Source organism: Hippocampus guttulatus, chromosome 22 (assembly GCF_054856545.1).
Source record: "Hippocampus guttulatus isolate MCC_2025c chromosome 22, RoL_Hgut_1.0, whole genome shotgun sequence".
Taxonomy (NCBI): Eukaryota; Metazoa; Chordata; class Actinopteri; order Syngnathiformes; family Syngnathidae; genus Hippocampus; species Hippocampus guttulatus.
Genome location: NC_141282.1, coordinates 3,299,489 through 3,315,833, shown reverse-complemented (window position 1 = coordinate 3,315,833; position 16,345 = coordinate 3,299,489). Strand labels below are relative to the sequence as shown.

General features: G+C 45.4%; 1 protein-coding gene across 2 annotated transcripts in view; it reads left to right on the top strand.

Moving 5' to 3' along the window:
• The first annotated feature begins 6,632 nt into the window (after positions 1–6,632).
• The window catches only part of lmo3 (LIM domain only 3), a 34,678-nt gene continuing 24,965 nt past the window's right edge, over positions 6,633–16,345 (top strand). Inside the window, exons 1-2 of one of the 2 annotated variants that reach the window (XM_086103503.1) lie at positions 6,633–7,096; positions 10,857–11,070. In XM_086103503.1, the coding sequence (XP_085959629.1) occupies positions 10,865–11,070 (206 nt within the window). In that variant the 5' untranslated portion in view covers positions 6,633–7,096; positions 10,857–10,864. Of the gene's footprint in view, positions 7,097–8,351; positions 8,518–10,856; positions 11,071–16,345 lie in introns of those variants that run through there. The other variant, XM_086103502.1, reaches the window with a different exon arrangement.

The following is a 16,345-nucleotide window of genomic DNA, read 5'->3' as shown; positions in this document are numbered from 1 at the left end:
CTCATTCCCGAGACAAAAGAGCTTGAAAAAAACGACACCTGACATATAAGGACATTAAATAGCACATTTGCTTTTTTTTTTGTCATCACTCAACTATTTTGGATTTCCCAAACCATGGCGGATTTCCATCGCTCGCCCCCCCCCCACACGACTTGATCAGAAGAACGTATTTGAAAACAGCCCTTAGCCAAGCTTAAAGGAGTCTAAGACGAGAGAGAGAGAGATGGGGGCGGGATCTCAAAATGGCTACGGAAGATGACAGCGCCAATGTGTTACCGAGTCTGGATCTCGACGCTTGATCCTTTGTGATTCACGTTTTTTTTTTTTATCAATCCCTCGGATGGATAAGAGTGAGACGGCTCTTCCCGTTTCTCCTGTCTCCATTCGCTCCCCCGGCGGATCCGCCCTGATGTGAAGCGACTCCAGCTCTAATCTCTCGCTAAGTTTGTGTGTTGTACAACTTGGCGCCGTGGAACTCGACTTCCCACACTCTTTTTTTCGGGTGCTAAGATGCGCCTCCCCCCCTCACCCGCTTTTTTTTTTCCGAGCCGAGTGAAGAAGCGATGCAATATCGCGGCCTAGCGCGCACGCGGCTCACACACTCAATAATACAGTCAAAAAGTGTCTTATTCCGACTCAATCCAGAAGGGAAATCATTCTCTAACAGTTTCCTTTCATAAGTACCGTTTGGGGCTTAGCTCCGCTGTGTTTATCCCAGCCCACAAATCACTTTACCCGAACGGTCAGAGAACAAAATAAATGATGGCTGAGGTTTTCCCAGATGGCGTTAGCGGTTATCAATACGATTGGATTGAGGAGAAGAAAAAAAAAAAAGGAAGAACGTTGAAAGCTGTAAATTTTGTGCCTCGCCGTGCATAAAACTCACTCGCGGCGTCTTGAGTAATGTTGATCCTCCTTTTCTCATAACAAGCGGAATAAAGTCCACTTGACATGAAGAGCGGGCATCCAATACCTCAGCCGGAGTGATTGTGAAAAGGACCGGGGGTGACTCGCCTGCTGCGGCGTTCTCACTTTATAACAAGCTGGCCCTCTCGCAATGTATTCCGAGGCGCTTGTTACCGCCCGAGATGGCATCTCAAACGACATACGCCATGTAATGGAAGGTGAGTCCCGTTTTTTCCCCCGCCGGGGCTCCCTGGGAAGGCTGATGATGATCACATGGGGATTAGCGGGATGCTGTGCAGGGGTGCCCCTAAAAGCCCCACCCCCAACCCCCCCCCCCCCTTCCGCCCGACTCGCCTTCCTCCACACACACACACACACACACACATCGACAGAGCAGTCAATTCAAAGAGGACCACTTGTTAAAAAATAAATAGAAAGAATACCAACTGGAGATGTCAGCCAGTCCTCCATTCAGCATCTCCAGTTGGTCCAAAATGCTGCTGCTCGCCTTTTGACTGCTACTCGTAAGAGGAAGCACATAACTGCTACTCTGGCATCCCTTCACAACCTCACTAAACATTTTTGAGTTCTTTTTAAGATACTGTGATTTGTTTTTAAATCTTTAAATGGCCTCTCTGAGCTCTTCCCCCGATACACGCCTGCCCCTCAGGTCTGAAAATATTTTATTGTGAAAGTTTTTTTTTTTTTTTAATGACTTATATGATAAATTCATTCATCCTGTCCGACAGGTCATCATTTTGTCTGCCTGTTCTGTAGATTACGAATGATGTAAAAAAAAAAAAGGCACTTTTAATTGAGGCAATTTCCTTTGTGTTGGAGCCTGTGTTTACAATTTTGCACCCCGTGATTTCGAGAAAATTCCAAATTCAAACATGGTTTAAAAAAAAAAAAAGTGACTTTGTGTAACAATTCCATCACAAACAACACAAAGCCGAACTTCACCCTTTGAGGGACAGCGGTTACAACAGTGGACAGCTTCTCATGGGATCTGGTGACAGGGTGCATGAAAGGGTTAGTAACAAGTGCATGTAACTTTCTGACCGCAAACCTCAAAGTTTCTCAGCATTTCTGAGAAATGATTTTTTTAAAAATCCATCTTGCTTTTTTTTTTTTTTATCATTTCGCAGATACCAAACAACAGGTGCTATAGAGGAAAAGAAGAGTGACAGAGCCCGCAGCCTTGTGAAATGAAGTGATTAGCCATCTTAATTAGCTGTCGTCTTTGGCCCTGGCCTTCTCTGCATGATGGAAAGTTGTGCTTGGTGGATCAATATGGAGTAAAACAACAGCCACCCACAAGGCTCCTCTTAATCAACCGTTGCTTGTGCTGGACCGCATCGGGTGGGAGAAAAAGGGAGGCGGGGCCATATGGGGTGGAGGTCACGGTGCGCTTGCTTCATTGGCATCTGATGGGGGTTGTTTATTTTGTTTCGGTGTGACAATTGATTCAAATGATCGAATGATATGTTGTTGTGTTTTTTTTGCAGCAGGCAGTAACTAAATGAGTACAGAGAATTTTTTTGCTGCCATGGAACTATGTTGAGGTTTGGGCATGAGCTTCATTTAGTCAGGCCATAGCTTTCCTGCCCACCTTGTGGGATCAACACATGAAAATGTCAAACTGCTTGTGGATTTTCATTTGGTTTACTGGACATGGAGACGGCCGTAGCCGCAGTTGTTGTAGTTGTTCTTCACAGAGGATAAATAATATATGCCCGTGCATCTTGTAATATAATCGGCGCACATGTTTTGCGCCAGTTTGTGTTTAAGGGTTAGAACCCCGTGACACACATGCTACTCGGTAGCCCGTCTGTGGCGTTTTGCATTGTTTGTTTTTTTGCATTTTAGTGCGGCAATGAGCAACATGCGGAGAAAAAAAAAACAATTCTGTGACCCAATTTGGTCTTCATGTCAAGTTCTGGAAAAGGAGCTTTGAGGCATGCTTCCAGTCACGACGTCATCGGAAAAATTTACCATGATTTCGCAATCAATGCAGAGAGTTCGTACAACACCAACAATGAGAATTTTTTTTCAGAAATTATTTGAACGTTTTGCTGAATAGATATATTTTCCATTTTGATGCGATACTGTCCGAATCCAAACACGGGTACTCCCGTCTTCCACGTCCATCAGTTGTTTTTCTTTGTTCCCGCCACTCAATCCACCGCGTCTGTTTTTAGTTCGTTTTTTGCCGTGATGGCCTTTTGTCTCTTTTGTCACAATCTTACAAGGAAGGAACGCCAAATGATTATGGCGAAGGCGTCCGGGAAGCAATATCCCATCATGGGCGACGCGGAGAACACTTCTCGTCGGTATCAAATCGACTAATTCATTCACGTGTGCATCGCGGCGGCTAGCGCAAATCCAATCTTATAAAAAACGTCCCGTTCTAACCGGTGCACTTTGGCTGTCAAACCGACTGCAATCGGGGAATTGTCGGCGAGAGATTAAAAGATATTTTCCTCTTCAGGGGAGTAAATTGCTTTTGGATTAAGGCTGATTGATTGCCGAGGTATACGGCAAGTCTGTTTGCCGATGTTCAGTTTCAGAACACCCGAGTCATTTGGGCCCCGAGCTACTCAAGGAAATCGTCGCGGATGGACTCGATACATATTATGTCGCCGTTACCGGGCTCTGCGCTATTCAAGGTTATCATCGTTAAAGGCTTAAAGAAATATTATTCAAAGGAAAATATCCGAGTTGGTGCGTTGAGAGGAAATCCAAAAGCGGATCATGTTTTAATGACGACTTTAAAAACCATTCGGACGATCAAAGTGCCGTGAACTTGGAAAAAGCCGAAATAAGACAGTTAAAAATGCCTTCAACTTTGTCAATCAAGCTAATTTTAACCAATAAAAAATGCTGCTTCGATCTTTATCAAACCCATAAAACACTGACGTTTTCTTTTTTTTTTTTACCTTATGGTGTGTGAGTCTGTGTCCATTGGCCACCAGGGGGCATCATCATACATACGTGCATGAAAAAGGTGGTCACAAAACTTCAGGAAGCTGCAGTAACGCAAGTTTTTTTTTTGCAGAGGATAAAGAATACATACCCATGTTGTCTATCTATATGTTGCTGCACCGTTTGTGTTCATGCATCTGTTGCTTCGAGTTGGAGAAAAAATAATCTTGAGAAGTAAACCAGCTTTCTGATAGGAAATATGCCATTTCTTTGTGTCAAAAAAAAAAAAGCGTGAGATGGCAAAAGCGTTTGACCATGTTGAGGCAGTAATTTGTACCCTATACTGTGTGTATGTGGCGCATGGACACAACAGCAAAAGCCAAAACCCCCAAACTGTGCCAAAACTTCACAAGCGCCACTAACCACAAGCTCACGCTCATCCGTGCAGCCGACAAATTCCGACGCAGCTCTGCCTACCTTGCGTGAAGACACACCCGGCTAATTCAACGTTCCTTGATCGGTCCCGTTGAAGTAAATTCAGACGGCGATGTCATTTGGCAACTTCTTGGGCAGCCGATAGCAAACTGTGGAGCTGGCGCGTTTGCGTTTTGAGTCGTAAAACCAACGCGTGATCTACGATGCGATCTTTGCTAACTTATTTTATAGATTTTTTTTTTTTTTTTTTTTAAGGAGTCTGGGTGAGTCTTGTCACCGGGCATCATTTCCCGTCGTCAAACCTGAATTTTGAAGCGTCGTTTTTAAAAAAAAAAATGTTTCTGTTCCGAGTCCAACGGAGTAACGAAACGGCCCCGAACGCCAGCTCTTCCCCCGACTGCTGATATTCTCCTGTTTTATATTCCGTCGAAATAAAGAGACGTTTGAATGGAGTAATCTCCGCTAAAACTCTCTGAGGAGTAATAAGAAGGGTCAGTACTCTTTGGCCCGTGTCTCTCTTTGGATTTGCGCAGTTCCCTTCTGACCTATTACTGAAGGAAGGTGATTCTCAGGCCTTTTTTGTGTGTGTGTGTGTGTGTGTGTGTGTGTGTGTGAAGAAATGGCTCTGGAACTTCCGTCTGTCGAAAGACAAAATTGGCCTGCAAGGGGGGGGGGGGGGTGCAGGGAAAATTGTCATTAAAATTACGGATCCCTTGACCCCCCCTACTTCAAGGTCGTAGCCATTATTTAGCATGTCTTTAAGGCGGTGGGGGGGGGGGGGGGGGGGGAGCATTAGCTGGTCTTTTTCCCTCGGGTTAGTCCCCGAGGGAAAAAGTGGGTCGCGTGTGCGCGGGTCTGAAGGACCAGGGTCTGGTCCTTAAGATCTCAAATGACCTAAAAAAAAATTATTTTTTTTAAAAAAGACTCTCGAGTGAGGGAAATGATTGCAGAAAGAAATATGGGAACTGTGTGATCATAAGGGGGGAGGGGCATATGACAAGGTCTAATAAGTTCAATATTTCTGTCAAGTCAAAATGATTCACGGTTTTGAAATAACGCTGATTAATTTTATGGATTAATTGTCAACATTTCCAATTGATTACATGTAAATATAATCGACTTAAAAGTGAAATACAACTGAATCGCATTGGACTGGATCAATTCAGTGATTCTCTTGTCGACCACAAGAGGGAGCCCACGCACCACTGGCTCATGTTTTGCATGTCCGCCTTACATATCTTTGGGTTCCAAGTTTGAGCTCTTTTTTTTTTTTTTTTTTTTTTTTGGTCATGCGTGTGCATTTTAATGGAATAATTTAAGTGTGCTTTTTTTGTTTTCATTTTTTGATATTTAAGCACCATACTGATGTTCAAACTGTATCTACACTGCAAACAAACGATTGAGTAGACAAAAAAATTAAATTTCGAGGTGACAAATTGCCATAAAATGTTAAGTTGGGAAAGTGAACAACATATTTGATGTTTTGGGGCAAATTAACATTGTTGTTAATTGTTTATTTCCTATTTTTAAGTTGCTCCAACAAAGTACATGTTGCGTTTTTGGCAGTTTCATATCGCTGGATAAAAATATTGAATGGTCGTAGTTTGTGGCATGTCGATTTCTGGCGATCACCAAATAATTTGCAAACCATTTGGTAAAGGGGGGGCGGGGCTTAGGAGTGCTAACCACTCATCCACCCTCCTTTGTGCCAACTCCTTTGCCACGATCACTTAAAAATTTGATCACAGCACAATTACCGTGATGGAAAGTGTCCTTGTGGTTTTTTTTGCTGTTTTTTTTCCTTCTCTTTCAAAAGTGCAAACGCGCGACATTAGCATGTCCCTTGTGAGTTCTTGTTTAAGCGCGGCGGCTAATTAGACGGGCGATAGGAGTGGCACTGATTGGCATAACAAAAAAAAAAAAAACAAAGCTCTTTTTTTCACTCTTTGGTGCGGCACTCGGCTTCTCCTCTCAAAGTTGCCATCAGAGGAATTATTTAAGATAAAAGACATTATGGAAGTCCCCCTTGACAGATATTATCATTACAACCCTTTATGGGATTTTTTTTTTAAACTTCCTGTGTCACTCATACAGACTCCCAACGGGGCAGGGTGACAAGGGGGGAGTTATGGGGAGGGAATGGAGGGGTGAGTGAGCACCGTCAGCTGGAGTTAGTCTGGCTTCACACTACAAAAGGTTAGCACATCTGACTGTCAATAGTAAAGTCTAGTGGGTGGGTGGGAGGAGACGTCGGAGGTGAGGTTGGGAAGCGGGGTTGGTTGTTGGTGGGGGGGGGGGCGTGGGGGTGAGAAGGGAGGGTATGTGGGGGGGGGGGGGGTTGCGCTCTGAGAGAAAGAGATACTTTGATATTTCGGAATGTAAGGAGGGTGAATGTGGAGAACTGGAGGTTGGGGATCTAATTACCGGGCCATAATTGGGGGCTGGGGAATAGGGTTGCCGTCCTCTCAACTCGCTGCAGATCAATTATGTTAAGAGAACATCTGTAAGTAGAGCTTAATGAGGTCCATTAGAGCAACATGCGCTGCCTTCCCTAACGGTGCTTGTCAGCTTCTTGGATGAGCTGGAGTGTGCTGCTGACTGGGGACCTGACGGAGGGGCTTAAATAGGAGAGCACCGGCTCCACTTCGAGAGAAACCAGGCGGTAGAAGAGATCGGAGAGAGGAGTTTTTTTTTTGGGGGGGGTTTTGTTTATTTTTTTTGGTGGGGGGGTGGCCGACGGAGAACTCGAGGACGCGCGCCGATTGGAAGTGACAAAGTTGTGGACGAGATTCGTTTTGATTTTTTTGGAAGCCGCTGCCTGCACTTCAAGGTATGCAAGCATGTTTTTGTTTTTTTTGGTTTTTTTTTTTTTGTGTGTTGAGTTGACTTCTCACTTTTTTTGTGGCTGGGCTCCAAATACGCACTAACAAACCAGCTACAGTGTGTCTAAAAAAAAAAAAAAAAAAAAAACCCCGTCGGATTCATTTTGGACATCGCAAAGAGCTCGCGCGTAAGTTTCAATCCGCTTTTTTGAGGGGGGGGGGGGGTCTGCGTAAAATGCGCGTAAACTCCCAACCGTGCGTCTAAAAATCTAAAACCAGTCACGTATTTCTTTCCTGGAGAACAACAAAAAAAAACTCATCCATCTTCCAGTGGGGGGGTCATTTCGCCCCAACGCGGTTGAGTGAAAGGCGGGTGGGAGGGCACCGGCTCCGCGGCAAATTGCATGATTACCAAAGATAGGCCGCCTTGAAATAATTCAATCCATGACAAAACCTAATTACGGCCAGGTAATACCCCTGTCAGCTTTAATGCATCTCATCACTCATAATGGCGCGAGGAGAGCGTTTTATGACCCATCTCATTATCGCCGCCTTTTGAGTCTCAAATCCGGGTTGCCATTCTGTCCCCGCGCGCGTGGCACGATTTCCAAGACAAACAACGTCGAATATATGTCAAGTTATTCCTTTGGTTTCAAAGTGGGGTGGGGGGGATGTTTGCCTCATCGAACAATCCTCGCCGTTGTTCGTAAAGCGATTTTCGTGACACGTTTGGAGCCGAATGAACTTTCCAGGACGCTTAATCGAGCGTCGAAACATCGCGGAGGGGGGTAGGGGGGAATGACCTGATGGGGCCACACACACGCACATCGCGCGGACGAGGGAGCACCTGTAGCGACTCTCTGGTCCTCGTGCGGGGTGGGGGGGCGGTGGGGGGGGGGGGGTAACAAAGTGAGTTTGCGTGGACTCAACTTGCTGGGAAAGGTTGAATGGGTCGCTTGGCGCGCGTCGTGGCTCGACTTGAGCGCACGCGAGACGTTCCGCGGCCAGTTGGCGTTCGTGGCTGCGCAGCGGAGGAGAAGCATCTCTTTGTGGTGCTGTCACTCGCCTCTCTCTCTTTCTCCCCCCCCCCCTCTCTCTCCCCTGCCTCTCTCTCTTTCACACACACACACACACACACACACAGCTCCACACTCTGGTGGCAAAAACCTGCGCGCAAACATCCCGCTCGACGAGCTTTGCTTCAATCCGCCGTTTTTGTTTTTTTTTTGCTGCTCGGAATTTTTTTTTTTTTTGGGGGGGGGGTGGGTGCTTTTCATTCCTTCTCGTCGGCTGGATTGCGCCCCGCGCGTGTGCGAGCGAGCGCGTGGATGTGTGTGCGTGCGTGTAAAACAAAGCCAGCTTCTCGATTGGACCCGCTTGCATGCTGCTGAAGCGGCTCAACAAATGCAGAAAAGGGAGAAAAGTTTCGGTAAGAAGGCTTTTTAAAAATGTTTTGTGTGTGGCTTTGTTTTCTGATTCGTAAATGTTCCTCGCCACCCCCCCCCCCCCTTTCCCCTCCCTTTAATAACCTCCCCGCGAGGCGTTAACGCGATGTTCACATATCGAATTCGTTATCACTCCGCTGCCATGGTAACGGTAATTAAAGTGATAGGGTGAAATGTCAGAAAATAGTGGGAGGTTTAGGTGAGGTGGGGGGGGGGGGGTAAAGGGGTCCTCCGACGTCCTCCATCCAGTGATGATGCATGTGACCGCGGGGGGACGCGCAGCCCCGCGAAACGGAGGATACGAGCCAGCAAGCAAATAAAACAGATATCATTAAAGCTCCGAGCAGCTGTGATACCCCCTTCAACCCCCCCCCCCCCCCTTTATGGGAAAATGACGCTTTTGTTCAGATGCCCCCCCCCCCCCAACCCTTCCACCGGCAATCGGAAGAGCCAAGTGGCCGAATTCCTGCCATGCTTCTCCCCTTCTCCTTCTCCGGGGAAGGGAGTCAAAACCGCCCCCCGCCCCCCGCCCCCCCGGTTCTTCTGGCTTTGGTAATGAGCAGCGGGGACTTTGTAGTGTTAACGAGGCTGCAGGACGGATCAGCGCAGCTGAACAGGAACGTTGCGAGAAAGAACCAGGGGGGGGGGGGCGGACGGTCGAACTCCTCTCTAAATCCAGCCAATTAACAAATCAACAGCCGCCAACTCGGTGGAACAAATGAGCTGAGCTCGCCGGCGCACCGCAACCCGGCTTGGAAGCGACGCCGGGCGCGCGCCTTCTCGAGCCACCCTGCAAACAGGCAAGTTGGTTGTAAAAATCAAGAAAACGGACCCCCCCCCCCATGGCTAAAACTGTTGGAACGAATCCCGAAACGTATGCATGCCGCCACCCCAATTTAAAGGGCTTCAAAACAGATGACGTGCACGTTGTACTCGTTCGAAGTGTAAACAAAGTCGAACTCGCACAAACGAGCGTGGACGTCGCTAAAAGTGACTTCCTGTAAGCTTTTGTTCAATTGTTAATTATTATCATTTTATGTTTGAACATTAAACGATTGTCTTTGACGTTAAAGTTACCTCAATTATATTCTCTCTAATCATTTCTTACACGTTTATGTTGAGAGCGTCTGATTGGCTGAAGGGAACAGGAAGTGTTTTAGTACCCGGAAAAAGGAGTTTTGCTCCACTTAAAAAAAAAATCCCCACCTTTAGTAATGAACGTGACTTCAAAATAGGAAGCTGGAACAAATCCGCATTTAAAAAAAAGCCATATGATAGGATTATTAGTATTTAATGGCATGAAATGAAACTACAATTGACGTGCATGTTGCTAGCAAAGTCCAAATGTAAACATTAGCTTGACAGTATTTACAGTAGTTCGTTTACACGTAACCGACTTTCATTTAGCGATATTAGCATGATCTCAAACTAAACTGAGCAATAGTGTGTGTGGTGAATTTTGGACAAAAGGGGACGGGGGTACGCCTCTCCTCAGGGAATAGTGGGTGAATACTAATTCCAGCCCCCCCCCCCCCCTCCCACAACCTCACCCTTCCCCACCTCTTCTTTAAGTCCCCCAGTGGACCAACAAAGGCCCCCCCACCAGTCAGCTCAGGCCAAACAATGCAGACGGGCTTGCAAAGCTTCTCGTCTGTCGCCACGCCCCTTTAAATACAGAGGAGGTCAGCACATTTGAAAACAGTCGTTAAAAAAAAAAAAAAAAGCTGTTTGGTGGTAAAAATACACAGAAAAGGTTTCACGTTTTAGCGTTTCCCCCAATAAAAAGTTGGGAGGAATCTTAATATTCCATCAGGATGTCCTTTCTTTGAAGTGACGACGGGATTTATGAACGCCAGCGCCCAGATAAACATCGTTTTAACATTTCTTTTTGAGCTGCCTCAGCGATATTTTGCAATCTCTCTCGCACACGAGCGACGGAAAGTGTGCCTTCCCGTTCAGATTTTTTTTTTTTCCTTTTTGACATTTAGAAAGATGACGCATACTCCGATTGCCGCATCTTTTTTTTTTTTCATATCGGTGTGGTGATTGTATGTTTCGTGTTTAGCGGGGACATGTTGTGCTTAAAGAGCTTCAAAACAACATCGTTTGATGTTTGTTTTGTCTTTTGTCAAGCAGGAAGAAAAAAACCCCCCACATTTGGTCACCTCATGTTTGCAGTTTCGTTCTTTGTTGAAACGTTTCAGACTTCGAGCGACCACAGCGCCCGTGAAAAAAACAACCAATTGCAGCCGGAAAGCGGCCGATTATTAAAAACAATTTGAACAAATAGGACTAAATCTAGGCTTCTCACCTTTCCTCGCAGGTATACAAATGCTTTCCGTCCAGCCGGACACGAAGCCAAAAGGCTGTGCCGGCTGCAACCGGAAGATCAAGGACCGCTACCTACTGAAGGCCCTCGATAAGTACTGGCACGAAGACTGCCTCAAGTGCGCCTGCTGCGACTGCAGGCTGGGCGAGGTGGGCTCCACGCTGTACACCAAAGCCAACCTCATCCTCTGCCGGAGAGACTACCTACGGTAAGAGATGCTTTTTTTTTTTTTTTTTTGAGCGTTAAATCAATCCAGCGGCGTTTTTAGAGGTCAGGTTGTACGCAAATAGATTAGCATGGCCGCTAACAATTGCAGCGGTTATATCAGAACGGGGCTGTTTGTCAATTGGAAGCCGACTAAACATCGCTCCAATCGAGTGTCCTGGACGGTGAACGAACTCGAGGGTATTAACGGGCGTAACTCACTTGACACCTGACGTCAACGTAGTTCAGTTGTATTTAACTTTGAAGGCAAGACAAACGGCAGCGTGCAGCGAGTTTCATAAATAGGGTCACTCGATGTGCGGCAATTTCAATTTAAGTTCAATACTTTTGTCTTTTCGTCTTTAAAGTCCTTTCGAAAGTGAAAATAAATGTCTTGTTTGAGACACCGCGGAGAAGTGAACAACGCCACCAAATTTTGCCAAATGCATTGAAAAGAGGCTTCCAAATCGTAAAAACTCAAGCCCTTGTCTACGCTCTCAAACGCTGCGGATACGTAAAACCGGTGCTACTTTGCCATGCGACGGCCTTATCCGCCATATAGCCACCGAAATATACGCGACGCTAGCCACCGGCTAGCTTGTGAGCTAACAACAAGCAGCTCAAGTTCATCAATATTGAAAACAGTCACACGATAGGAGTTTCTCAATCTCACGCACAAAAAAAAAAAAAAAAAACAGTCAGGAGCCATCGCCGAGGCAATCTGTGACGTCGACTCGGCCTCACCCTGCATTACAACGGAATGATTTACATTATCGGGACTTGCGACAGATTTGTAAACCTCCGCCACCGCCGACACACGCTTGCAAAAAAAAAAAAAACAATTAAAGAAAAAATAAACACACTTTCCGGATATTATTTGGGCTTGCCGTTTATCTCGCCCGTGTCAGCCCCGGGGTTAGAAGAAAACATTTTTTTTTTTGACTTTGTCCGTTTTTATACTCTGACACCGCTGCTCCTGCGCTTTAGCAGGTTTGTTTGTGATTCAGCCTGACATAACAAGGGTTAATAGAATCCTACAGGGGTCTTCAACCAGCAGAGGAGTAATAATCCCCCTAAAATGAGACGACAAAAACAGTGGGAATCGTACTTAAGGCTTCGTCACCCCCCCCCCCCCCCCCCCCGCCGCCTGTGCGACTGAATATGACGCACGGCGAAGAAAGCAAAGGAAATGACGGGTATTATCTCCTCCAGCTTGATTTGTACATTGCGTTCGATGAATATGGAGCATAACCGTATCCGTAAACGTCGCAGGTTTTTCCGACGGCGATTCCAGGTAATTGGCGCCACTTTTGTTGATGCCCATGTTTTCGGGGGGAGGGGGGGGGGCAGGGCGCTAAGAGCTATAACGTGTTTTTGGCGAACGCCGCCAAGGCCGGCCTCAGGGGGGGGGGGGGGGGGCTGGCGCGTGGTCGGTGAGGAAAAAAAAAAAAGCTGTTGGGCATCAGTTAATGGAAAACTGTAAATTCCGAGCATCCATTTTAAAGACGGCACCGGGTGAAGGCTTTATTTATTTATCTATGTATTCATTCACCACCCCCACCCCACCCCACAACTTCCAATTTTCCTCTACAGTGGTTTTACTAAGATTGTGAACTCAAGCAAATGCGCGCGGCAGTCAACACAGCTGGATTTATTCAGGTTTTTAGAAAGCTGAGCGATAACCAAATAATGTAGAGCATGGGTTCAAGTCATTTCTTTTGGATGCCTCTCCTTCAGAATAAAAGAGAAAAAAAAAGCTTTTTTTTTTTTTTTTTAATATCTCGCATCAAGCTTATTACGCATTTGTATGTCGGCGTCAGGCGTGACTGTGACATCACGTCAACCTTTATCGCCGCGGAGTGACAGGCAGTGAAGAAAGAGAGAGAGAGAGAAAAAGAAAAAGCTTAGCCTGTCTCAAAGCCATCTATTCTCCTCGGAAATCTCATTTAGATACATTCCCGCTCGTGAACATGTGTCATCGCTTTAATAAGAAAAGGGATGGCGGCGGCGTGTGATTACTCACAAACGTAGTTTTCCCCCAGCGCGAGCAAAACGCATTTGAATGTGCGTCGCATTAGATCTCGGCGGAATTGAAAGGCTGCCCCGCCCAGTCGCCAAACCGATGTGACATGAGAGTCAGCACGTACTTTGCCGCCATTGAAAGTTCCTTCGACGAGCCTCAACCAAAGTTCAGATGTTCCAATAGGCTTTCCTTGACATTTTTTCATTCATTTGCTAAAAAGGCTATCGGAAACATCAAAAAAAGCCTACTGGAACAGCTGAAGTTGATCCGGTCTGAATCAAATGCATTTAAATGATGGCAGGTGATGTCCACTGACGCTCAGTTAATGTGAGTTTCACTGCGAGTGCTTAGTTCTGAACACAGTCGCATCTTCGGTTGAGAGGGTGTGCACACTTGTGCAAACACATTATCGCAGCTGTTCATTTTTACACCACCTCCCATAGACTTTTTTTTTCCCCCTTCAATTGATCTGTGTAATCATGTTAACCTTTTAAAAGATTTATCTGGGTGTCGTTTTTTTTTCTTTTAGATCACCAAAATCTATTTTGAACAAGGGTGTGTAGACTTTTCCTCACTCATTTTATTTCAGATTTCCGGATAATTTAACAGGGTATTATTTAGTTAACTTGTATGTGAACTCACAATACATGTCCTTTTTCCCAGCAAAAAGTCAAAATAGAAAAAATGCCCCATGAAACAGTTTGACGTTCAAATGTCAACATTTATTCAAATTAACATTTTCAGTTTGCAAATTTGTTCTTCCTTTTTTTTTTTTTTTTTTTTTTACAAGAGAAAAGCACAAAGAGAGGAAACAGGCAAAAATGCAGGAAATATTGCGGCTGTTTCGGAGGAGCACTCACGACCGAGACTCTCCACACTTCGCTTTGTAGCTTCACATATTGACCTAAAATCATAAATATCGTTTTTTAAAAATTATTATAAAACACTTTATATTGTATTTTATCTGTTGGTGGCGGCCGGCTAGATCTTGCTTGGTACCCGGAAATGTCATTTTTAGCGTGAAAGGTCATGTGATTCGACATGGCATTTGTGATTGGCCGCACTGCTTGGTGTGTGAAATAACTTCTTTTTTTTCCTTTCTGTGTCTAGCTATGCACTCATTTTTATATTCTTTATTTTTTTTTTGCCCTTTTTTTTGGTTAACCAAGGTAGCCATCTGTGTCTTGACGAATGTGGCTCCGCGGAAAGGAAAGGTCACCATGCCCGCTGTGCCCATGAATGCCACCGGTATATTACCGACACCATCCTTGCACCGCGGCCATATTTAGATAAATCCAACTGCGGTTTGAAGTCCGCATAATCAATTAGGATGTCAAGCTGTGCAAAATCCCTACCAAAAAAAAAAAAAAGACACGACAATACCTTCCCTGGGAAACTTAAAATATTTTTTTTGCACCGGAAAAGAATAGAGAGCCTTCAATTTGTCGAGCGCTTTGAACACTTTAGCGGCTGAATTTTGTCAGGAAAGCTTCATTGAGGCTTCAGATTGAATCCTATCTAGGCTGCTTGTTATTACAATGGAGCACTCAGCATGCACAAAAGGCTTCGCCCGCTCCAGCTTTTAATGGGGGACTCAAAGGTGGGAGAATGCAGCACTCAAGTCTTGTCAGCCTCGGCACTCCAGCATCTTTAGCCTTCATCTTTTTTTTTTTTCTCTTCACCCCTCCCGTTTCTGCACGCTTTGCAATCGCCCCTCCATCAGAAGTCCTCGGCCCTCTTGGCCTTCTTTGATGCGCCTAATCAGACTCTCCATCGCTTTAGCGGCGCCGTCGATGATACCTGATTCTAATTACATGCGAGGGGTGGGGGGGGGGCAAACTTTGTTTGATGTCTTTTGTGTGCATCTCAGCTAAGCTTGCTTTCACTTTCAAGCTAGCGCCCCCCCCCAAACCCACCACTGCCCTTTCCGTTCTCCCCCCCCTGGAGAGCCCCCCCCCCTCACCCACCCCCTGTACGAGGCTAGACATACACGCAGCGGCCTCAGCGCTACAAGGTGAACTATTCCCCGGCACGTGTTATTATTAATAACTGCCAGAAAGAGGGGTCACTGAAGACAACTCCTTGAAAAAGAACCCCAGGCCAGGCAAGTAGGCCGCAGCTGGGTGTGTTGTAAAACAATATATTCCCCCCCGCCCCCCACATCCACCTCCCCCCAGCTCATCCCCCTGAGGAGACGCGCTGCTTAAAGCAAGAATAATGCATAGGGGAGCGCGAGGAGAGCTCGCGCAGCCTCACTTTTTGGGATGTGAAAAATGAAGATGTCACCACCTAGCGCTTTTGAGCAAACCTTTCCGGTAACTTTGGGTAGCTTTTTTTTTTTTCTATTTGGACATCGGCATTGTTACAAAAATAAAATAAAATAAAAAATTTAAAAAGGAACATACAGTCCAACGGATTTAATTTCTTCTACTTATTCCACAGAGGAATGAAAACATGACAAATCACAGCATAATATTGCTGCAACGTCGGCATTGTCCCGGACCGAAATCACGATCGATAACTGTGCGATAATCAGGATCATAATACTTTTGGATTTTTCTTTTTCGTTCATTTTTTTTTAGTTTTAATTAGTTTCCACAGCATTTTTTAACGCTTTGCTTTACGGTAGTTTTTATTAGTTTTCGTATTAGTGTTTTCTAATTCACGCAACTGAGTAAAATAACTCATGATATTTTTAGAATATTATTAGTTACTTCAATATGAAACATGCCATGTCTGGGTGCTGTTAGACTTTGTGAAAAGCGTTTGGATAATGTTGTGTAAATTAACGTGTTTGCCGTACTATAAGGCACTTCGGAGTATAACGCGCAACGTCAACGGATGGCCGATTTTAAAATGGTTTTCATATAAAGGCCGCATAGACTAGAAGCTCCAATAGTGGCTGCGGTTGCGTAACGCCTCCACTAGATGGAGCTACGCTCAAGGCAATACAATACAGCCTTATTCCGAAAGCGCTTTCACCACTGCTGTAGCTGTAACAAAGCGCTTGACAAAACATTCAAAATACCACGTCCAAGAAAGCAGAAAATTGATCCGTATATAAGGCGCATCGGATTATAAGGCGCACTGTCAAAACTCAAAAGTAATTTGGTAGTCATAAGTAACTTATTACTCTACCCAGACAGTACTATTGTAAAGAAATGTATTTGGTAAAAAGGACGATTGGTCACTCCAAACGACTTTTCTGATGGCAGTATTCAAATATGCATGTGCAGAGGCAGTGGAAGCGTCGCAC